The 24218-nt window shown below is 43.8% G+C and overlaps 1 protein-coding gene across 3 annotated transcripts in view; it reads left to right on the plus strand.

Annotated features, from left to right (window-relative positions):
- LOC131101775 (teashirt homolog 1-like) overlaps positions 1–24218 on the plus strand; it is a 111421-nt gene that overhangs the window by 75733 nt on the left and 11470 nt on the right. The window contains exons 3-4 of one of the 3 annotated variants that reach the window (XM_058047124.1): positions 3086–3219; positions 9522–10013. In XM_058047124.1, coding sequence (XP_057903107.1) covers positions 9974–10013 — 40 coding nt within the window. In that variant the 5' untranslated portion in view covers positions 3086–3219; positions 9522–9973. Of the gene's footprint in view, positions 1–3085; positions 3220–9165; positions 9435–9521; positions 10014–24218 lie in introns of those variants that run through there. The other 2 variants (XM_058047125.1, XM_058047123.1) reach the window with 2 other exon arrangements.

Genomic DNA, 24218 nt, shown 5'->3' on the forward strand with positions numbered 1-24218 from the left:
ATAACATACACTATAAATGTACACACACACACACAAAGGTACGTGCACAGTGAGAAGCACACACACACACACACACACACATACAGGTCACATCATTGTCGTACCGGAGAATGACAAGGTGCGTGTCAACTTTTGAGCAGTGCTGGTCACATGGGCGCACACACCGTTACACACGCTGCACTAATGCACAGCTACACATCCCTACACTATGCAACACACACTACAGTATGCACTGTACGCCTTGTCTCACACACACACACACACACACACACACTTTTTCAAAGAAAAGGAGTCGGTTTCTAGCGTTGTCGCTTTTATTTCCGAGCACTAATTGGATCATGTCTGTTCTCAACATAAACAGAAAAAAAGACTGTAAATGGTAGCCAATTAAAGCAGCGTGTGTGTGTGTGTGTGTGTGTGTGTGTGTGTGTGTGTGTGTGTGTGACAAGCCGTACATTGCATATACAGTACAGTATATATTTGAGCTAAAATCCTTTTCTCTAATTGCTTCCCATTGTGTAGCGCATGAAGAGTATTAGTGTTTTTGGAGCATTCCTTCCACATTGACGTATTCTCTGTGAAATAAGAATTGTCAAGAAAAGACCAGCCAATTTTTACGCCTTTGTGCACAACACAGCCCCCCCCCCCCAGCCCCCCCTCTTTGACCACATGTGACAGGATGTTTATGGTGCGTTGTTTGCGGTGCTGATCCTCACTGTCATGGCTGCTTCCATTACAACAGCGCCGCTGATGGATGGCAGCCGCTCACGCCCGCATCCTTGACCACCAGAGGGGGGCGGCGTGGGTGGGCCTGGACAGAGCTCACAATCCATGGAGCTTGTTTTTATGATACTGTAAAAATGCTCCCAAAACTACTTTGGATGAGCATTACACCATCAAAACTATTGGGACCCATGACACGGACAGGAAGTGAACAGATGGACTTCCTTTGCAGCTTCCACATGTCTGGAAAGCGATTCAGTAGGGGTTGTTGTCTATTTCTCCACACCAAACTCATCCAGGCACACCTTGATGTACCTGCTGGGGGGGCTAGGCTTTTTCCGAACATGCTGCTGTCCAACATCGAATTGGTGCATGAAAACAGGAGCTTGAAAAGCTGCGGCTGTAGGCAGCCTCTTCACCCTTATTTCATCCTTTCCACAAATTGAAGTATCTTGAACAGCTTTTACAGTATCTACCTCTGCATGCGCTTTAAAATGTTGCTTTTGGGGTTTTTTTTTTCACCTTTACGTTATCCTTAGCTGTCCAAGCTACGACATTTGAGGTCTGCAGCTCATTTTTATTGTCCTTTGGCACATTTGAGATATTAAATTAAAGAAAAAAACAACTGTAACATTGGAAAAAAGCGGAAAGATATAAGAATAGGTGTTGATAATAAGAATAATATTGTGTCACACAAAGCTAACACACGTTAGCTTCCCTTTCCCTTTCCGTTGTCCCTTGCTGGACAAAGTTCGGGCACCCTTGTACCGCACGAAATGATGGCGAAACGCGAGCCGATGCGTCCTGATGTTTACTGTTGGGCAGCCATTGCGTGCCATTGTTCCTTTTAAGACAACAATGCAGATGCGGCAGCATCCAGTATGTGGTAGCAGCCATTAAAAGGAACACTAATGGCGGGCCAATATGCAAAGCTATGCTAATTTTATGCGCACTGTCAAGCCGCATATAGGCTCTGCTCGCAATTAGACGCCAGCTGATTGAAATCGGTTTGTTTTGTTTTTTCTTGTGTGTGTGTGTGTTGTGACAGTCTCCCTCCAGGAAGTAGATTAACGGCCATTATTGACCCTAATGCAAAGCAACGGGTGTTGCATTTCAAGGCAGGCTGGCCGCATGACGACTTAATGATGCATGCTTTAACGCAGCACACCCGAGATGGGCAAGTGGGCCGTGCATGCGGGGGGGGGGGCGCGTGCACGACGGCGTGAGAAGAAGTTGAATTGTTAAATTCCGATGTCGTGATGACAAAACTAGAAAATACTGCAACATTCTAGGAATAGCGTATGGATGTATTTTTGGAATATTTTTTTTTATATATATTTTTTTTATGTTTATTTATTTTTGGTATATTTCAAAACTTAGAATGACGCATTTTGGCACACATTTTAGTCATCAAATTCACAACATCTTTTTTTAAACATCAGATCCTACAGATCCCAAAGCCTCCCCGTTCTCCTGGCGCCGCCCTTTGGCAAGGCAGGGGTGCACTTGATGAATCCGTAAGCAGCAGTAATTGTATTTCATAACTGTCACAAGACCAGAGACGCTCTGGAAGCTATTTGTGTCAGCGTCCCCATCATCTTCCTCTCCTCTCGTCTCCTGCTCGCCGCCTTCAATAAAACTCCAATCAGCAGCCAGATTGTTAGCAGTCCGCCTCCGAGATTATTAAAAAATCCAAATGGGGAATTTATGGCTGACACCCGCTAACAATTAATGGGAGAGTGCTTGATTAATAAAGTTGGCTCAGCGGCAGTTCCGACACTCCCCGTCGCTAAAGTTGAGGAGGAGGGGGAGGGCGCGGCGGACGCGGTTGTCACGGACGACACCCGTGTCATTCTTTCTGATTAATGGAGCAGCGTGACCCCGCCCCCTAACCCGCCTTCTTCTCGTGGCAGGTAAAAATAGATGTAGGCCAACTTAGGAGGCGGAATTAAGGAGAGGGAGAAAAGATTGAGAAATGTAGAAAAAGTCACCTGACTAACCTTGTCACCGTGTTGAGTCAGCTGTGATTAATTAGTGGCGGGAGGCTGAGCAATTAGGTCAGGGCTCTTGGTGTGCGTGCGTGCATGCGTGCGTGCACGTGCGTGTGCATGTGTCAACTTTTGGGGAGAGAAAATGTTAATTGCGACCGCCGCATCTGACGATTATTTTCATTATCAGTTAATTTGCCGTTTAATCAGTCCGATGTCGGGCGTCGCTGAAAAATGTCAGCAAAGTCGTCAAGTGACAAATGTCGAATGTAATCAGCTATCTTCGCTCTTTTTTTTGTTTTTCATGTATTTTTGGCCTCCCGATGTGGTGTACCCAATGCCCGGGTACTTTGGCTGTTTTGTTTTGTTTACAGTTTACGTATTCTACACTTGAAGGGTTTCAAACACAAAAGAAGGCCAAAACCTACCACTTCCACACTGAATGGGAGGATAACGTTTTCACTACATCATGTGGGACATGGCACGATGGACTCCATGCAGTGCAAAGGTAATGTCATGTTATGTTTCATCCCTGTAGCATTACTGATACTACTACTACTACTACTACTACTACTACAGTAAACCTCGGATATATCGGACTCGGATATATCGGAAATTCGCTCACAACAGACAGATTTCGGACAAAATCTCCAGTCCCGTTCCAATGCATTTCCATGAAATTTCCCTCGCATACATATATCGGATGGCCGCATCGTGGCGCTCCAATTCGCCAAATCGTGACAGGCCGCTATACGACGTCATTTGCAGCGTTTGCAGCGTTGCCTGCGCGTCCAGGTACATTGGAAACATAGTCAAGGAAGTGCCTTTTTATAACGGATAAAATCCGATTTACGCATATACCGGATATAAATCCGATATGTGCGTAAAACGGACATTTTCCGGTATACGCATATAACGGATTTTGCTTATATCGGACAAAACCAGTGGGAACAATTGAATCCGATATATCCGAGGTTTACTGTACTACGTATCACTTGGATTCCGCTGCTTTTGGACTGATAGGCCATGGTCAACCACAGAGCTGCCATAGAATGATTGAGTGGATTTTAAACTAAAATCTGTTCCAGTGTCAAGTCATCCCTCCAGGCAGCATATAGCATTTTTAGCGCCATTACAACAAGCGGCCATAAAAAGTACATAAAAGTACATAAAAACAACCAAACGTGACGATGGTGTAGTAGTAGTCTCCGACCACCCCCGATATTCATACACCAGTGTGGGCAGGCCTGGAGGCAAGGCGGGTGAAGTGGCTCGCCCAGGGACACAACTGCCGCCCCGCTGATGCCCCGCTGCCGCCATGTTACGGATGTTCAAAGTCCCAAGTTTGGACTGGAAATGGTGGTCAACTTCCGAATGGAGAGGTTCTGTTTCATCTTCCTCTGCGCTGTCTTTGGATGAGGCGTTTAAGGATGAGAGCCCCCTCAGACAAATCCTTGAACCCATAACGAGCATATTTAACAACGATGGCTATATATCCCCCCCACCTTCCTTTTTTTTGTCTGGCAATTAAAGAGTCCCCGTGTGTAATTTAATTCTTCTTTTCAAGTGCGGGGGCTCCCCCGAGACGTGGCCTGTAGCTGTGCCATCGCTCTTTTGGTGATTATCATTAATGAATGTCGCCCAGGACCATCCCTCAATGTGACTGCGCAGGAAACACGGGCCCTAATTAAAGGTTCCTATTCATAAATATACGCCTACAACCACGCGCATGCTCCTTTTAATGTCAAGAAGGGACGCTTTTAAGAGCGGCGGTGACATCTTTAGAAGAAAAAAAGCCTGCAAGGAGGGATCTGCTGTGCAATTTCACATTTGCGGAATGGTGGGAGATTAGGATGCTCTCATTTGACGCTTAATAGGAAAAGTTGAGTCCTGGCTGTAATCCTGGTGCAGAAAAAGACGATTGTCACGCACCCGACTGGATCATGTTGGTAAATAGCCCATCTTTTCTTTGTTTTTTCAAGAAAATCTCCCTTTCTGTTTCCACTTAATGGCTGAAAAATGCTAATTGGAGCGCACGTGTCAAAGCAAACAAAGGACAGAGGAGGCGGAGACACGTCGGCAGTATTTTCAAACAGGAAACGTGGCGTTTTATGCCGCCGAGGAAAGTCGAAACCTGTATAATTTTCCTTTTTTTTTTTTTACACCATTGCCACTCGTACACAAGTTTTGAGACATTTTGCATGACGTTGAATCACGCTTTGTCTCAAAACTTTTGACTACAGTTCTGTATGTATTTGTTTACCTATTATTATTATTATTATTATTATTATGTATAATCAGAATGCTGAGAGCGGTTTCTACCATTTAGGTTGCCTTATTTAGCCTTTTTTTTATATTTAACAAAATATCAGGCACAGTGCAGTGTGGGGGGGGCACCAATGAATGAAGCACAAAGCACATTGTTGCATAAAAGCATGTTTAAAAATTGTAAATCAATATTGAATATACGTAACAATATAAATGATTAATACAGCCTGGTCAGTAATTGGTATGAAACCATTTTTAAATAAATATGACACGTTTAATAAATGATGATACTGAAATATAAATTCATCTAAAATAAATACAAAAAATAACTTTTTCAATGTTTTATCACAATTAAATATTTTACTTTCACGCCTATATATTGACATCTTAGAGTATTTCTATGCCTTATCATGAAAGGAAGTTGTAGAGTTGTTTATTATTTTTGAAATATTCTTTTGGACTTTTTTAGCCAAGGTGCCGCAGGTTGCCCACCTCTGACTCATGGAGTCACATCCATTCTCAGGTCTGTCCTCTCACGATACCAACTTTCATGCGTCAACCTTATACACCCCCCAACACGGGCCCCCAAAACTGTCCAAATTTAGAGGCGGGGATTACCAGGCTTTAATTGCATTGTCAAAAGTACGGCAACACGTCTCCTCTTGAAAGTCGTACGCCCGGTCGACGCTGGCGTTTTTTAATTACGTCGACTTATCTGATAGATGTGCGGATAGATAGAGCCTGTGTCAAAGTTACACTCTTCTTTATTAATTCTTTTTTATCATATATATACTTATCCTTATATTCCGCCTGTCAAGCCTTGATTGGAGATTACAGGCCTTATTTCAACTTCTGTACAACTCCAAAGACCCCCCCCCCCCCCCAGACCCCCCTCCCCCCATGCCATGCATCCTGATTTATTCAGGACTATTAAGAGGAAGGCATTCCATTTTTTGTCACGGACGTTTGGCCCATTAGCTTCAGCAAATACTTCATCTCCTGAGAGAAATGGAAGAAAAGATGTTCAATATGTCGTTCCCGGAGCGTTCCTGCAGGTGTTTTTCATAGTGCAGTCTCCTCTAAAGGCGGCCGTGTTGTTGCTGGAGATGAAAAGAAACAAACAGGAAGTAGAGAAGTGAATAAGCACTCACTGGACACAGCATTAAGTACACCCGCACAACGCCATTACAGTCCAACATGGCAGCCACAAAACCACACTTGGTGGTATGGACGCTGACTTGGGAGGAGATCCGGCAGCACACACACACACACACACGGTTTCATCTCTCGACACCTCATGACCCCCCCTGCTGGCCCCACTGGTACTTCGCCGCCACTTTTGCTTCTCTTCCCTTCAAAGCTAAAGACGGCGTAACGCTTAGTTTTTCTTTTAACAACAAATGGAATTCACATTTATGCTAATCATACACAACTGTACTTTGTACTTGTAGTACAACCGAGTATTATTACTTAGAGGTGTTGATTCAATTTAACTATGCTGTTTTTCCTCATATTTTGCTCAGTTTGCATTATTTTTTAGGGTGGAAATATTACAAATATTACAAACAGCATAACAACCGTTACACAGGAAATAGTTAGTCTTTGTGCTTTACAGACTGGTTTTATTATTTTGGAAAAGAAAAGAAACAAAAATCTTACTGAAATTTACAAATGGTAAACTAATTTGTAGTATTTTTTTATTTTAAAATGATTGTTTTTTTAATGAAATGTAATAAAGACAATCAACCAATTAATACCACCCTGCCTGTCGTCTGAAGATAGCTGGGATAGGCTCCAGCACCCCCGCGACCCTCATGAGGATAAGCGGTAGAAAATGAATGAAATCAGGACTCTGTGCTGACAATACTGATAAAAGACATCTTAGTTTAGATGATTTCTTTCATAAATTCCAGCACTATATTTATTTAGTTATTGTTAGCTGATATGCTGCCTTTATTTGTTTCAGTCATACATAACAAGTCACATGGTTACATTTACACAAGTCAACAAGGACAAAAGAACAAAAGGAGTAGGAAGAAGCAGAAGTCTGTTACTGATCATTCATTCACACGATAACTTTTACTTGTTGACAATATTTTCACTCATTTTCCAAGAATAAATAATATGCACACAATTAAAACAGGGAATATGAACATTCCCAGATGTATTACTTTATCAGTATATTTCTTTTTTGAGGTACTTGAGTCAAACTATTATCTCCACCACTGAAAGCTCATTCAGCTATTCTTCCAGATGTATAGATATGTGCAGTAAGGTATTTTATTTTTTTAATATATATACGTATGTCCTATATAACTGAAAATGTTGTAATTTGAGTATATGTAGAAATATGTAATAAGTACTTGAATTATAAGTAGTGATGATACGACAGTACCCCCCTAACCCCCCTTGCTGGTAGTGACGTCACAGCTCTCCTCTCCATCAATCAGCAGCCAATAGTGACAGGCGCCGATGGACCTTTTTCTTTTTGGGGAGGGCGGTACTCGGTCCCGCTCAGGCCTGATTATAAACCCGTGGAAGCGTGCACAGCGAGGCCGACACTCACCATCATTGTGAAGTTTGTCCTTCCACTCTGCACTGGGTGAGAAAATAGTCCGGCGTCTGCTTGGTAGCCGTCCACTCTCCTCCTCGTCAAATTCATTCAATCTTCTTTATTTCCATCTTGCATGGTGGCATTACAGAGATAACCCACGTCGCTATTTGCCCCCCCCCCCCCCCCTTTTTCCTGCCCCCCACCTTTATATATAAACACTTTGCAGTGTTTTGGACCGTGAGGGCTAATGGAGCCTCCCGTGGATGGAGGAGCCCCTCCCCTCCTTCTGCGTGAAGCCTCCAAATAAACCAGTGGAACCAATTGGTCTGCCATTGCTTTTGTCCCACACTCCAAATTCCACCTAAACTTCCATCGCCTGAGCTCGTCTCTCTTGCAAGAGACAAAATCTAAAAAAAAAAAATATGTAAAACACTAAAAATGTGCATTCTTTTTGGACAAAGTGTCTTTGAAAAATGCCTTGTTGTCTCTTATCCGAGATGATGTCTCTTGTTGGGGGCAGTTGCCCGCTCACCAGGGCGTGTGCGCCTTTTCATTTATTCCCGGCTGAATTTTGGTATCATTTTTCCCCATCAATTGGGGGAATATAGAATATGCAGTGTGTGACATGTTAAGAGTGTGACTGCATGGAACGCATTGGTCTGCATGGTTATAGCCCTATTTGTGCATGTTTGGTCAAATTAGTACAAAATGGATTTATATGTTGCATATACATTATATGTTTGCTGTTTTAGGGATGCAAAAATGTAATAATGTTGTTTAAGCATTATTCAGATTTTATTGTTTTATTGTTTCCTTGATGTTGCCCAGTTACTTTTTTAGAAGGGATCTTTGGCACATTTAAATGTGGGGGTGGGGGGGTCCTAAAGTGTGCTAAGTTGTACAAAAAGTGCCCTTGACCCCAACAACTATAGCGTAGATGAGGGTCACACTAATTACAGCCCGCCTGCAACATGTATGTGCATGTTTGTGGTGAAATGACATGACGTGTTGCATGTAAAACGTATGGGAATTCATCTTAGGGCATCTTTGTACCCACATGAATCCATTTTTTTTTTCTAAATCCACGGCATTAAAATGTACATTAAATAATTACAAGATATATTTTTTCACCTTCAAATGAGATATTCCTTTTGTAAAAGCGGCATTTGCATGTACAAACATTTGGAAGGCATTAGAAGGTGTCCAAGGGATGCTATGTTCCATCAAAAGTGGCCTTAAAACCGATAACACCCCAGTTATAACACGTCTGTGCATGTATGACTTATGGTATGACGTATTGCATGTTAAATGTATGTCAATTCACCATGGCACATACAAATCATATGGAAATATATTGTTTGATCGTTAAATAATGAAATATGTGATTGTTATTCTAAATAGTTTAATAGTTTACACTTGTGGTTGTGCTCTAAAGCTGTAAAGGTTCCAAAAGGCTGTATATTTAACATATTAACATACTAGCAACTTTTCATCTGCTTTTTTCATGTCAATATGCAAACTGGACTCTGCAAGTGTGTGTGTGTGTGTGTGTGTTCACGGTTTGCGTGTGTGTATGTGAGGAAGTGGGGTGTTTTGCTGGTGTGTGTGTGTGTGTCAAAGTGACGCCTTCCAGTAGTAAACATGAGATTGACAGACAGGTGGGCTCAGGCTGTCAGGGTGACGCGCCTTGAAGGGGTGGAGTAAAAGCAAGCGAGAGGCCGGCCTGCTGTGCTTGCATGTGTCCGTCCATCAGTGCGAGCAGCCCCGGACTCGCTTCGCCGTCATTGCCGCGGAGCACCTCTTCTGATATTTATTTGACGCTTTGATTTTTTTGTGTGTCAAATTGAACATTAATAACATTAGTGAGCGGGCGCGCACACGCATAGACGAGCAGCGTGCGTGTGAGTATCGACGCGCACACGTCAATGACTGACACGCTGAAGCGAGCGCGAGCTTTAACGTGTCACTCTTCCTTCTTCTCCCCGCAGAGAGAGACCTCCGAGCGGGCACGGAAGAGACCCCCGCCCGGCCTATCGCCGGCCCGCCACCGAGACTTCCCCAACTGTGTACTTCTGGGTCCGGCTTTGAGGTAGGAAATAGTCCGACTAAGAGGGGCTGGAGGGGGGGGGCTCTTTCTCCCTGAGCCACCTCCGGTACATCCACACGGAACCTTCTGCCACTTTCCACGCCGAGAAACAACTTCACGGACCGGGCGTATCGTCGTCTCCCTCATTTGCGGAAATACTCCTTGAAAAAAAACAATGCCCAAAGGCGAGTAACAAGATTAAGTGCTCCATTCTTTTCAAAACACGAAGAAGGGGATCTACACGGCTCGCTCCAAGACATCCGGACTCGTCGTTCGTGGTTGCTTTTCCACCCCGCGGTTTGGGCGAGCATTTCGGGGTCTCTGCATGAAAGCTCCCGGAGCAGCAGCAGCAGCATGCCCCGGAGGAAGCAGCAAGCACCGCGGCGCTCATCAGGTACGTCCCGGTACATCAAACAAACACACCCTGACTCACTTCATTGACTCGAATCAAATACACGAGAACGTTGAAGGGGTGTTGGATTCATGGCAAGTTTGCAATTCAGGACAAATATATTTTATGGAGAATGAAGTACTGGTTTCTGATTTGTATTAGTTTAAAAGCAAACATACTATACTTTATTTACGGCACATACCCTGAAATAAGGCTCAAGGAGTTTATATTAGTAGATTGTCCAAAACGATGCACTATTTATAGCAAGGGCATCCAAGATGCAGTTCGTGGGCTCCCAGGAGCTCACCACAGTGTCAGAAAGCCATGCACAATAAGTACTTTGGTGGTTTTTGTATTGAATGACACAAAATAATGCAAATTCCTGATCACCCATTGCTGTTGTTGGGATAACTTTGAGACCGTTTTGGAAAGTGTCTGTGTTCAGCCAAAAGGGCTTTCGTTAAAAATGTTTCCAAGTATGTCCCCCGTTTTTATTTTTGCTCCAGTCTTAGTGTAAAATGTTGCAGACTTTCTGGTGTCTGTAATAAACAAAAGGAAGCTAACTGTACTCTAAAACAAAAGCATTTCAAAATGAAAGCATGTCAACAATATTTCAAGCGGTGGAAATTAGTCTCCATTTCTCAAGTTCAAACAAACACAATCACATCCTGTGTTTGTTTGTATTTGAAGAGTAAACAAAAGGGAAGCAAAAGTGACGTATTTTCAGCTTTCAGTGTTTTCCGACTCCGGGATTTGCCATCCTCGATTTGACGCTTGATTGATCGCCTGTCACGCCCGCCGCCTTTCATCTATTCATTCCCGATAAACATCAACTAAATCATTCGCCATGGAGACACGCATGCGCCCAGCAGCTGGCTGGACTCTCCCTCAAAGGGTCACTCCTCCCTTTTTTCATTTTTTTTTCGCCCGTGCTGAGACAAGACAAATTGAAAGAAAAGTTCTGGAGCAGGGATGAATAACTTGGCGATTAAAGGCGGCGAGGCGGAGGAGGAGGGGTGTAAGAGGAGGAAGAGGAGGAGGAGAGTGGTGGGGCGTAGCAAGATCACAGAGAAGCACGCAGGAAAAGCAGCGTGAGCTTCTTAACGCCGTGACCTGACCTCCGTGTCGGGGAGGTGTTGAAGGGTTTTTTGTGCGAGCAAGAGTCACAACCCGATACCAGACCAGATAAAGTCAGCGGCCATTTGAATTTTCAGCATCCCGAATAAACACCATGGCGCCGTAATTGCCTCCACCAGGGACATTTCTCACTTTCTGAGTTGAACATTTTTTTCCTTTATTTACGAGAAAGTAGTGCATGAGGAAAGGAGGATCGCTTGGCATTCGGCGGGGTTCTGAGCTCTCCTGAGTGACGTTCTAGTTCCACTCGAGTCATTTTTGGGGTTGTCCTTTGAGTTTCTTTATTGGTGTTTGTGTGTGGATGTTAGGAGGAATCTGTGAGAAATACATTCCTGGTGTATCGCAGCCATGTGTTTGCATTTTTGTGTGTTAAAATTAGGCTTTTGGGGGCATTCATCATGAAATAGTAGGGGTGTCACGAGACACTCGATTGTGTCTATGAGAACAAGACGAAATTTTCACATTACTTTTAACACAAGTACAATAAAGTATAACAAATGTAACTATATAATGCAATCTACTAACACTTTGTTACACTCTTTTGCACTCTGTGTGTATGCCAGCTGCCCCGCCTCCACCCACCGAGGCTAGAGCGATTGTATCACTCCTTTCATGCCATCGTTTTACAGAATAAACATGCTAAGGTGCCGAAAGCGATGCACTGAGCGAAATCTCTTCCTGCCTGTTTGGAGGTAACACGAGGAAAACATAATATAACGTAATATATCGTCTTTCACTCAGAAATCTTAGTTATTTTTCTATATATTTGATACAAAGCACAGCACTGTCTGTTGCTGAGAAACCTAGCGACCATTACTTCCAACACAATTGGACGGGAGAAGTGTGGAGTGTAAAACTCAGCACCTGGAATTCCCGTACATACACCACCTCCATTCCTGTTCTGATGCTGCATCCCAAGGTGGAAACAGCCAGCTCGACTTACAGAACATTGAAAATCAGGCTTTTCCAGGCCTTTATGGCCCCTGGCTTGCATTTCTTGTGATTTATTGCTTCCTTAAAGAGTGACCACATGTGATCGCATCCTTTCAGAGTCAGTAGACCATTGAAGGCCTCCCTAGGTTTAGCAAGAAAGTCACCCGCTCTCTCTCTAAGTCTCTCTCCCTCTCCCGTGGTGATTGACACCACTGAAGCCGTTTGAAGTCCACGCCATGATGACCAAAGCCCAGCCAATGAAAAGTGGCTGCAGAATGTTTAAGCAGGCGGCGGCGGCTGCGGTCGGAAATGTGAGGTTAAGCAGACTTAATCAAGGTTGGGACGGCGAGACTTTGAACTGGTCGCTGCTGTAAGGTCTAATTGACAGGAGGCTTTGCTGATGGATGTGCTTGCATGTTTGAAGAGCTGGCCTGTCATGAGACGGCCTCAAGCCTCGGCCACAAAAGAAGCCTCAAAATCAAGCTGCGTCATTTGATTCTTAGGTTTTGACCATTTTTGTGCTACTTCCTGTAATATGTGTAAGAATGCTACTGAGTAATGGACAGACACTCCTCCAAGGATCTTCCTATTGTATCTCGATGACAATGCACAATTGGAGTCATGAGAAATGATCAAAAATGTAACCTATTCTAATTTTTGCATGGGGAACATTTAAAATGTATTTCTGTTATAGGCTATAACTTTACATCCTTCCTGTTAAGGCACTAGAATGTTGTAGTGACGGACACACATCCTGCACACTGCAAGATGGGCCAGTCTCCCTCCTCAGAGTGTGTTTACCTCCCAGTCCAATATCTCCACTTGTCCCCGAGGAGTTCAAAACAAAAAACTGCCTTGCCTCCTCGGAGGGAGAAAGACGGAAGGGAATGTTTCAATGGTGCCTTGTGTGCATATCGCTTCCAATGGGCTCGGTTTCATCAGTCACAGGGATGCTTTTACACCCTGTAATGGCGCCGGGGCCTATCTAGTTTATGGCCAGTGACAATACATCAGTGTTCCCTCATCTGGAAGCACATTAGTGCATCTGTTAGTTTTGGCAGCACGGTTCAGCACCATTTGAGCGGCACACGTTTTTGCTGCAGTCATTTGTTGTCATTTTCGGCCATGTTTTACTGTTGTGTGACAGGATTATTATTATTTTTTTAGTAATGGTCGGCCCTCGAGCAGTCTCTTTTGGGTTAATTTTGTCTCTTAGGGCTTCATTACGCTACAGCCTTGTCACTCTGACAGTGTCTTTGTCCCGTTTATAGCTTTTCGGCAGAGGTTGAGCACTTGACATTCATTTTTCTGCCCAAACACTAGGGGCAGTGACCTGTGTAGTACAGTCATCCCTTGTTTATCACAGGTAATTGCTTCCAGACCCGACCGTAATAAGTTAAGTCATTTCTGCGAAGTAGTGTTTTACATTAATAAACATTTTTTTTGTATTGAGAGCATAGAAAACCTGTTAATGGCTTTTTACATTATTAGAGATCTGTATACATGACATAACACCCCTAGAGTCACTTTTACACTCCTATTCTTTGTGTATATCACATTGCGCATGCTCCAGTGTCACCGCAGGGACATAAGACGGCCACTGCTAGCATATCAAGTTACTGAGCTAACAAGTTAGCATCTCCAATTTACGTTATTCTAGAATTAAAGTGTTTTAAAAGGAGTGGGAAAGGAAGACAAAGAATCAAAAAATGTACCACTTCCACACGTAATGAGAGGAGACCCCCCACCCCAATGTTTTTAAACTAATAGGCCGACAACCATCTAGTACTAACAAAGTTCATATAAAATCACCATGTTCATTCATAGTAAGTCATGCAAAGTTTAAGGTCACAAATATGTTTTTTTGTTGTTTATGGTTGTTGTTCAAAGTCAAAAAGGCACTGCCTCGCCCCAACTCTTGCGCTGCCAGCCTCAATATCTTAAATCAAAAGTGTGCCACTCTTTGTAATGAACGTGTCAACTAATCACTCAACATGGCAGAGTAATTACACAATGACACAGATTGGATTCCAGCTGCACACAGGCATAAAAAAGGCTAGCGCACAAGGAGGCGGTCCCGATGCACTCCAGGATGCGGCACCTCGACTGGGAGTGGCTCATCTTTCCACGACGTATTTCCTAATAGGGAAATAGGAGTCGGGCCGCAGTTGTAGTAGCCATGGGTACATGCAGAGCTTGTAGCAATGATTTTATGTTGTGGAGTTGCTACTTCTAGAAGCAACGGTGGCCTGATAGATTTTATTACAATAATATCTCGGTTAGCACGTTTTTCGAAAATTTTGCCTTGGCTTGGGTCCGCTTGTTTAGCGTTGTGTTTGTTTTTGAGTTTTGTTTTTTTTACACTGCCATCTTTGATCACGCCCCAAGATTGCAGTACTTGCATGTGATAATATGATGCATTTTCGGGGGGCATTTTAGGGCAAGGCACCATTGTACTTGGTAGCAACCAACAGAGGGTGCGTTTGATTCATTTGCTGCCTGAGCAGGCTGCTGATGTACTGGTGGGAAGATCTTTAGCTATGTATCGGTTTTCGATTGAGTCAATCATATTTGGTTTGTTGCCTAGACCGGGCGGTTGAGGAAGTTGAAAGTGAGCAACAAAAAGGCAAAGGTGAGTGCTAAATGGCTATTGTGAACCAAATAAAGGTCAACACTGTCATGTAATACAAACAAACTTGGGTAAGTTTTGGCCATGACTGGGTTGAATGTGACATGTTGAGTATTTATTTAGCAGATCCACTTGGCTTGTGTGTATTTGAATGTGCAAAGGATGAGCTCTGAGCCTCAGGCAAGGGAATTGTTTGATAGGTCAGTTCCTCTTGGAAGTTGAGTTTGTTTGGAAACACTTCGTTTTTAAAAAAATGGACTTTAGGAAAAGGCTGCTATCACTTTCTGATCATAGTTATTTCTTCACCGGCATCCTCTTTTCATGATTGAATTGTTTGAATTGTGAATTATGTTGTCAAATATGAAGTTCAGCCCCAAAAATCGAACAAAACCAGAAGCACTATGCATGCTAATTGTTGTTTGGTGTTGTTTGGCAGAAAGACGACAAAGTCCAGGTCCCATCGCTACTATTAATACACGTTGTTGATGTTGATGTTGCTGTTGCTGCACGCGTCAGGCAGCTGTCAGCCAAGGAGGCAGCGAGCATCACGCTATTAGCACCTTGCCTCGCTTCTATCTGGATGGCGTCTGATAAAGCGTTTAATGACATTTGTCAGGACCCCGACGTGCCGCGGCAGGGAATATTTGAAGCGAGCGACTACACAAGTGTGTGTGTGTGTGTGTGTGTGTGTGTGTGGCTGAGCAAGATGAGTTTATGATAAGGGAGCGTATGCAAAGTGTCATTAAGAGCGTGACATTGACTGAGAGAGTCGGCGGGATGTGTTTGCAGGAAATCGCACACAGCTTACGCTTGCGTGTCCTCGCCTTCCTGGAGGTGATGTGACACATGAAGATGGATGCCTGCAGGAAAAAAGAATAACAAGGGGGTCAAATCAAAACTATTTATGACATTCGGCCGGCCCGCAGGGTGACGACGTAAAGGCATTCGGCTCGGTAAACGTATCCCTGACTTTAATGAGCTTGGGAGGAAACAGGAAGGCCTGGATTTCCACTCGGGCACAACAAAGGAATCCTTGACAAGGAAAGAAGGTCATTTCAGGTTTTTTTAAATGAAAACACAAACAAAACTGTGAGGCGTAAACATGGCCTGCAGGAGGATTTCCTTCCTACACAATAACACTCGCTAAGAATATGGGATCATTTTGCTGTTTGACTACAAGAGAAGTCTTTTCAGGGCTGAAAAGGATCATAGGAGTTCACACATGAAGTTGCGTTGGCTTTTGCACAGGTTTAACAATAAGGAAGGAAAAGAGGCATAAAAGTGGTGAGTCATAATTTTGTGCGGAGTTGATGGGCTTGTTATGATGGTTGCGTTTTGCAGCAATGTTTTAGTTTATGAGTGTTGTCCATTTTCAGTATAGAATGTGTCCTTGCAAGACTCGTAGTTTTTTTGCCAAAAGCCAAGTCATTAGCCATATTAGTTAGTTTTCTTATGCATTAAATTAAAATTAACCAATGACTTTTTTGCATTTCTGCTTATCATATTGACTTCGTACGCCTAATTGGAGGATGTGGAGCATAATACTGCACCATCCAGAGCTATAATGTTGGCGTGTGTGTTTATTTTTGTCATTTTAGCGTGTTTCTTATAGCAAGTCTTTCATGTCACCCATATGGTACCAACTAGTGCTTGGTAGTACCTCTGAGGTGTCATCTGTTTGTATGGAATCCCACCAGGACACCTGAAGAAGGGATGGTCGAGGCAGTAGACATGAATGGGCTTTGGTGAGTGTGTGCGCACGTGTGTGTGCGTGTGATGGAAATGTATTAAAAGTGACAGACGAACAGGACTCACATAGACGTACTCCCGCTGCAGCTGCAACCGCCACGATCACCGTGACAGGTGTCAATTAAGAATTACTACCGCCGAGGCGCCGCTCTCCCGTTCCTTGTTTTCCCCTCCGTGCAGCTGTTGGTTCTGTGTGCCTTTTTGGAGAAACAACACTCTACCCTTGTCAGCGCCGCTAGCGGCCCGGCCGCCGCGGTCCTGCCGTCGCTAATCGATACTGAGCCTGTTAGCAAACAATTTTTTTTGCCATTGATTTAGCTGAGGAGCAGTCCTCCTAACAACCCCCCCCCCCCCCCCCAAACCCCCACACGGTCTGATCGTGTGGGGTCTCTGCTTGGCTTTGTGGTATGTAAGTCTCTCCTTTCCCCATTGTCTGTGAACGCCTCCCAGGGTCCCCAGAAAAGCATGGAATCCAACCTTTGTGTGCAAGTAGAATCCTGTTGGATGATGACTGTAATTAGGGGTACGTTCTGTCCTTTCTGCAGCTTTACAGTGTTGTGCTTTGTTTTTGGAAAAACATTTCTAGTAGCCTCAAAAACATCATTGCCTTCAAAACATTACATCTTAGCACTATGGGAAACGAGCCACCATACCACATCCTTTTTTTACTCTTTTTATTTGTACTCTAAATTAATTTAGATATATATGTTTTGTTAGCATAGTAGGAGAATTTATTGTGATTGTCTTAGTATTTTACAAGCTGTGGTCAGTCATCCACAAGCAGTTTTTAAATATACTGCATATAGTATATATTGTTTGAATGTATTTTTCTTTTTTTTATTACTAAAAATGATCTTATTCAGTATTCTTTCCCAGTTTGAGCTCTGTATTTGAGCCTAATCAAATCAAAACATGTCAGAAGGACGTGTCGGCCACGCCTGTGAGAAACCAGGAAATGCTAATTTGCCCGGGGAGCGAAAGCCTCAATTTCCCAGCTGATTTATGTTCCGACACTCCGGTCACAAGCTTTGGGTTAGTGACTGAAAGAATGAGATCGTCTGGATGAAGTGAGCCGCCGCCTCCTGGAGGGTGACCGACCGGCCTGGGACGCCCATTACCCATCAGGCACTGCTGCTGCGTTGTCCCTCAGCTGCTGGTACAAGTCCTAACTTTGACAGGGGGCTCACTGTTTTTTCGCACACGTCTTGTGAAGCCTTCCATAATGAGAAACATTGTTTTTAAAGTGTCCAAAGTTGAGATGACACAGAAACCTTCACAGCATATAGTAAGGAAAGCTGTTCTTCTCATTTTGTCATTCATCTTCATTGAATTGATGACGTACTGCCACTTGTTGAAAACTACCAAAAACTAAACTTCCTCAAAACAATGCTCAATGTGGCAGAGTGTTGCGATACTTGGGAGTGCCTGTATGCACTCCCAAGTATCGTACTGCATGGGTCTCCTTTGTCGGGAAAAACACAGCACAATTGTCTTGGATTCATTCAATTCAGAGTTAGATTCCTCCAATCCGGAGTCATAAATAGTCCAAAGGTCACAGATGAGGTGACATAATGGCTTTTGAAGTCAAAACTCATGACTGTCATATCTGGCCGGGCTGTAAATCTTCTAGCCGGTGGAGGTAATGAAAGCATATTTTTGTGAGCGCTGTCGCATTTAAAAAAAGGGAAGCCATTGATTCCAGTTGTTGCTGGAGGTTACAGCAACCCGGCCGCCTGCAGTCAGTGTTGGGCACATTACTTAAAAAAAAAGTTTAATTTAGGGCAGGGTGATGAATTGAAAAATAACCAAAACAGACATTTACAGCTTCAAATCAACCTAAAACTGCTGTGATGGTTATTTAGGTCCAATTTAACACCCAACCTACCTGAACTGTGGCTGGCACTGATTGGCTACCATGGAATTGCATTCTACTTTTAGCCAATCATTATTACTCACGTGTCTGTCACATCTCCGGACAGTCGGGACCGAAACCACCTTGTTTGCAGCTCCTGTCCTGGACACAGGCTGAGCGCACCGTCAGGGCTCGACAATAACGATGTACCGATGGCCGGGGCAAGTTAAAACAAAATTGGGGCAAGTAAATCCAATCAGTGATATTCCCGTTGGGCAAGTGCACTTTGGCATGCCGTACTGCAAAGAGTCTTTTTTTTAAAGCGGTTCTTGTTGGGTGTTGGTAAAACACGGACTGCGTAATTCCGGTGGTAATTTGCAAACCAATCCTTGCAAATCTTGAAATGAACCAATCAGAATCGTTTATTTAGACCATTTTACCCACACCCGTTCTTGTTCGCGATCAACCAATCAGCGATCCTTTGACTACGGAAACATCTATCATGGCGTCCCTGCCAACATGGTCTAATTCTTCAACAACTTGTGAAAGAAAACAGCAAAAAGTGATGAACCAGTGCCTCCTAAACAAGTATTTTAAAAGCGGCAGCAAATCAAATGATGGCACAGGTGAGTGAATCACATTGCTGTGACAATTTGAAGTGGTCACAATGAAACACCACCCATTAGATCCAATACCAAGTGCTGATTTCGCACAAGCTACAAAATCTAGCGCTTCCATTTCTCTGTGTATTTTTCTCACCTTTGCTTCACAAATTATTGTTTGAATATTTAAGCATTTTTTTCTGGATTAAAAACACTTTACTAGTACACAAATGTGTCTATTCAATAATGTTTCATTGTGGTTCACAACTTATAAATATCACTGCTTACTACGACTACGATGTATATGGTAGTATGGCATGCCATGTTAATATACATCCACAATTTTTTTTTAAGCACAATGTTTATTCAATCATGAATGTACTTTTATTTATCAAGGCAAAGTGCCTAGAAGTCTCTTGACAATCCAGATTTCCCTGCAACGTCATGATCTATGTAGGAAAACAACCACAAGAAATGATAATCATTTAATCGTTATTTGAGATTCTCATGTGATGCCACAAAAATTAGATGATACCATTATGGTAGTCTTTTCATTTTACATGGGGCAAGTTCGGGCAAGTAGTTCTCACCTTAAGGATTCCCCATGGGCAAGTCATTTTTGTTTTTAATGTCGAGCCCTGACCGTGATGCTAGACTCTGGACAGGCCTTGCCTGGTATTGACCAGGAGTGAACCCACCCTCCACCTCTCCAAAAAATTGTCAAATCTTTGTCTCAGACCTCCCAAAGGGGGGTGAGGTCCTAAGCCTGTCTCTGTCCCTCTAAGTCGTCTCAACTCACAGCAGGGTGCCCTTTTAAGACCCAAAAGATCCAACTGTTCTTCCACTTCACCCTCCACACCTGAGAGACGCTTCCAAGGTTCCAGGTATGATGCAGTGCAGCGCTTAGTGAAATTACAGCCACAAAATGAGCTCGACTTCCTTAAATTCCAGACTATAAGCCGCTACTTCTTCCACACATCCTGAACCCTGCAGCTTAAAGGATGATTTAATGAACTCATTTGTGGCTTAACAGAACTGCACTTCCCATGATGCCAAGAGTGCAGATTCAGGAAGTAGTGATCAGACAAATCTTAAGTTTGATGAAGTAGAATTGCTACAGCGTGTGCTTGGACCGTGGCAGCTGTTGGACTGTTGTTAAAGCTTCTCATCTCACTCGTTGGCGCTAATGAACGGCACCGGGTTGGACTGCAAGGTTTATAGTATCTTCCTGTGTAAATATTCCATGTTACAACATGGACACCTGTGGCTTAGAGATAAGTGAGGCGTCCTACAGTGTCACATGACTGTTTAGGGGCGTGGCGTGAGTAGGACATCATGCATAACATCATTGCCAGCACAAATATGGCCACCTGTAAACAATTTAATTTTACCACAAATGTTTTGTTCGATGTACTCTATCCATGAATCCAGGCAACCAAAGCTGGCTTTTCATAAATTTTGTTTTCTACAAGTTACAGCACACTTCTCCTGCAAAAGCTGGTCAGAATCCCTCTAAAAGAAAGTGCCACATGACCCTCTTGAGTACAATTTTAGTGCAGTTGTATTTTTTTTTTTATTGGAAGCCCTGAAACTATTTCACAGCTTTATTTATAAAACGTGGCCACGCCAGGCACAGAGAAGCTATTGATGTTGGGTGAAAATGTGTAGATCTATTATGTATGGAGTATCTACAGTACACGGGCCTCGATGGGCCTCAGTCTGAGAAGGAATGGCAGGACAGGGAAGAACGAACGAGGGGGGAAAGAGTGACAAGAAAGAAGGAAGGGGGAGGGAGGCTAGTGGAAAAAGAGAAGCGACAGAAGTGAAAGAAAAATGACTTGAGGGATCGACGGCGCTGGAATAAAGCGAGTGGGAGAAAAGTATCAAGGCAATGGCCGGGGGGGAGGCGAGTTGGGTGGGGGGTGAAAGCATTTGGATGTTGGAGAAAGAGAAAGAGAGAGAGAGAAGAGGGGAGGATGTCACCCATGGCTGCCACTCATCACTCACAGCCTAATGGTGCTGTTTTTTTTTTCCTTTCCCTCCCCGCCGTGGGAGAGGGACGCTATGATAGGAGGGGAAAGGAGGGAGCGCAGCCCCACTAAACGGGGGTCACTCAGAGTTCACAACCTCCAGGTGGGACTCCCCTCCACTCGGGAGGTATTTGTGCTGCTCTTGTGACCACTACGGCGACCAGAGCGGCGATGATTTAGCGTACGTGCTACAATCTGATTGTTCACGGCTTTCTAAAGAAACACGCCAAATGTTTCCTTGCTGCTCTTATCCAAAAGCGTATTTTCAGTTCCCTGGTGCGATGGTCGGCCATGTTTGTTGTAGTGTTTGATTGCTTGTTTGTATCATATGTCGACCAAAACAGGGATTATGATACCCTGCACTCTGAGAAGTGTTTTAAAATATTTGTGCTATCAACAACTCAGTTTTGGAGTGAAGTGTTACATAAGCAACGCCTTAGTTGGCATGGCCGCTGTCCTACTTTAGCTCCAAGTTTAAACAAGTTTGTACGTAAAACAACTCATAAAACACACAAACGTGGTTACCATCTGCTTTCACCCTGAGAATATACAGTATAGTGTAACACATGAAGTATGGTTATTTTTCTGTTATTTCTGTTACATACATTTAAACAATAATTATTATTCCTGCAGCATGTGACATAGAAGTGGCTCAGGTCTCGTGCACGTCCAGAACCAATCTTGTTTCCGGTCGGGATGGTGTCGTGACGTGCATACTTTTCGAAGTATAACGGTGTCAGTTTTAGAAATTATACATTGAGAAGACCTGTTTTCATAAGTTTCATAAGCACTTTCAAGCCCTAAAATACAAAAACAAAAACATCCTACACGACACTTTTTTCTTGTTTTTACGTCACGTAAACAGACCCTTAGTTGCCATGTTTATATTTTAGAAGGAGGTAAAGCAACACATAAAACCTAAACGTGTTTATGACCCGTCTTGCGTGTCACTTGGTTGTTTGTGTGTTTGCTTGCGGAGAAAACACTTCCTTCTGGGATTGGCCGGCTTCCTATCCCAATCTTTGGATTTGCGTGTGTGTGTGTGTGTGTGTTCCACTTGTCCTCGTAGTTTCTGGGAAGCGTCAGCCGTTTAAAACTCAAACTATTTTTTTTTTTCTCTCTCCCACCACCACCATCACCGCCGCCTTCTCGCTCTCCTCCTCGCACCAAATTTGGGGAACAGCTGGGGCGGCCATGACGATGATTTGTCTCCTTCTGCCCGTCCGCCTGACAGCTTCAGCGCACGCACGCACACTCGTCCGCCATCACTAATAGACACGCACATGCACGCTGTGAGACACATAGCCTTATACAGAGGCCATGTTTTTTCTGGCCGCTGCCAAAACACGGCGATTTCCTTTAAGCCGTGGCGGCCATACATCAACGTGGGGCCTCCCAGCCCGGATGGCAGGGGCTGACAGAATGACACGTGTCATTTATCAAACGAGGGGGCTCCTAAGGGGGCGGGGGTTCAGACGGCCGCTTGACAAAGCCCCCACAGCCAAAGCAACATGCCATGGGGGTACATGCACGGGCTCAACACCAGGAAGGTCAGCGCCCAACGTTTCTCCACAAGTTCTTTCAAAAGTTTCTTCTTCAGTTGGCTGGACGGTGACACGCTCACGGAGAAGCTAATAATACACGTTCCCACACATACGTGACGGGGAAGAGGCAGCCAAACATTTCGCCTACAACCATCTGCACTATAAAGAAATGTTTAAAAAGTATATTTAGATTTTTGTTCATCTGCAGACACTAAAACTGACTTGATAGAAAAGTCCAGCCTGGGAAAGATTTTCCAAATATTCTTATTTTACCAGCATAGACTAGTATGTGCTATATACAATGTCCCTTAATTCAATGTAAGAACAGTTTTATAAAGTTTTTGAGTTTTTTTCCCAGTAATTCAGAAGCCATGTAGCTTGGCCAGCTTATGGGAGGTCAGCCACTGCAGACATTCGCACAAGATCCTCAACGAGTTGTAATGCTCGTATTTGTGGGTAAGGAAGATGTAGTCACCGATGCAACGCCAATTGTAATGTGGGATATTTTTTATCACACTCTTATTTTCTTTGCACAATTCGATGGAATGCGGCGCTCTTATTTTGAAGGTTGGAAGCGTATTGTGTGTGTTGAGGGTCTGACGGTCAAGATGAGCTGGGAGCAAGAATCAACCCTTATTTCACGGGCATCGTAAATCGCTCGCTTACATGCTAGCTTACTTTTAGGTAAGACGAGTGGCGTTTCAGGCCACTATGTATGTCCACTCTGAATATTACTAAAGTCTCTAGTCAATTGGAGTAAACCAGGACGTATTTGTTAACTATCGACAAACACACACAAATCAGACACATTTAGTTCCCTTTTCAGTCACAGTCACAGTGGGAATGGTAGAAACCCAGGAAGTAGCCTGCTCACGAACAAAAGACGTACAGTCGTCCCTTTTGCCGCTTCACTCGATGGCATTTGTCCAAATATATTCATTTAAAAGTCAAACAGTAGTTCCTCGCTGTTCCACGCTTGAATACGGCCTATTATTAATCAAAAGTATGTATTTCCTGTGCTGCAACTACAAAAATGAGGAATCCTATTTCACAGAAATGACTAAACACATGTAACAATCACTTGTGTTACATATTCATTAATTGATTAGGTATTATTTATTCATTTGCCAATGAAACCATTCATCACATTTGGTACGGTCTGCTCGTCCTGTGTCATCCTCCATGAACCAGGAAGTGACCGGCTAGCATATATAACATATAGCATAGGGAATAAGTAAACAATCCTACCGTACGTATCGCTTTAAGAAGCAGCCCCAACTCTTTTAGTTTTTTTTTGCATGGACGGCAACACATTCCCACATCTCTTCTCCTTCATTGCGTCCTCCCTACACCCCCCTGCCCCCCCCCCAGCTCCCCCCTCCCATCCTCTATTCTTTCAACCGCCCGTTCATTTGTCTTCATAAGCCTAATTTATTCACTCGGCCAGATGCAAGCTGACACACATCACTCTCCTCCCACGCTAGGGTGACGCACACTCCCAGGGCACACACCTGACCTCCTGACGCACACACACACACACACACACATACACACACACCATGGTACTGTATTACCTCACACCCATTGCTTAAACCCTTAGAGCCCCTCCCCTTTTAGCATTCCTGAAGATGGATGGGTGCTCATAGCCAGGATGGATTGTGGATATAGTTCCATTAAAGTGTGTGTAGGGTGTGCGTGTGTGCGTGTGCGCGTGGGAGTGCATGTGGGAGAT

Source organism: Doryrhamphus excisus, chromosome 14 (genome assembly GCF_030265055.1).
Source record: "Doryrhamphus excisus isolate RoL2022-K1 chromosome 14, RoL_Dexc_1.0, whole genome shotgun sequence".
Lineage (NCBI taxonomy): Eukaryota > Metazoa > Chordata > Actinopteri > Syngnathiformes > Syngnathidae > Doryrhamphus > Doryrhamphus excisus.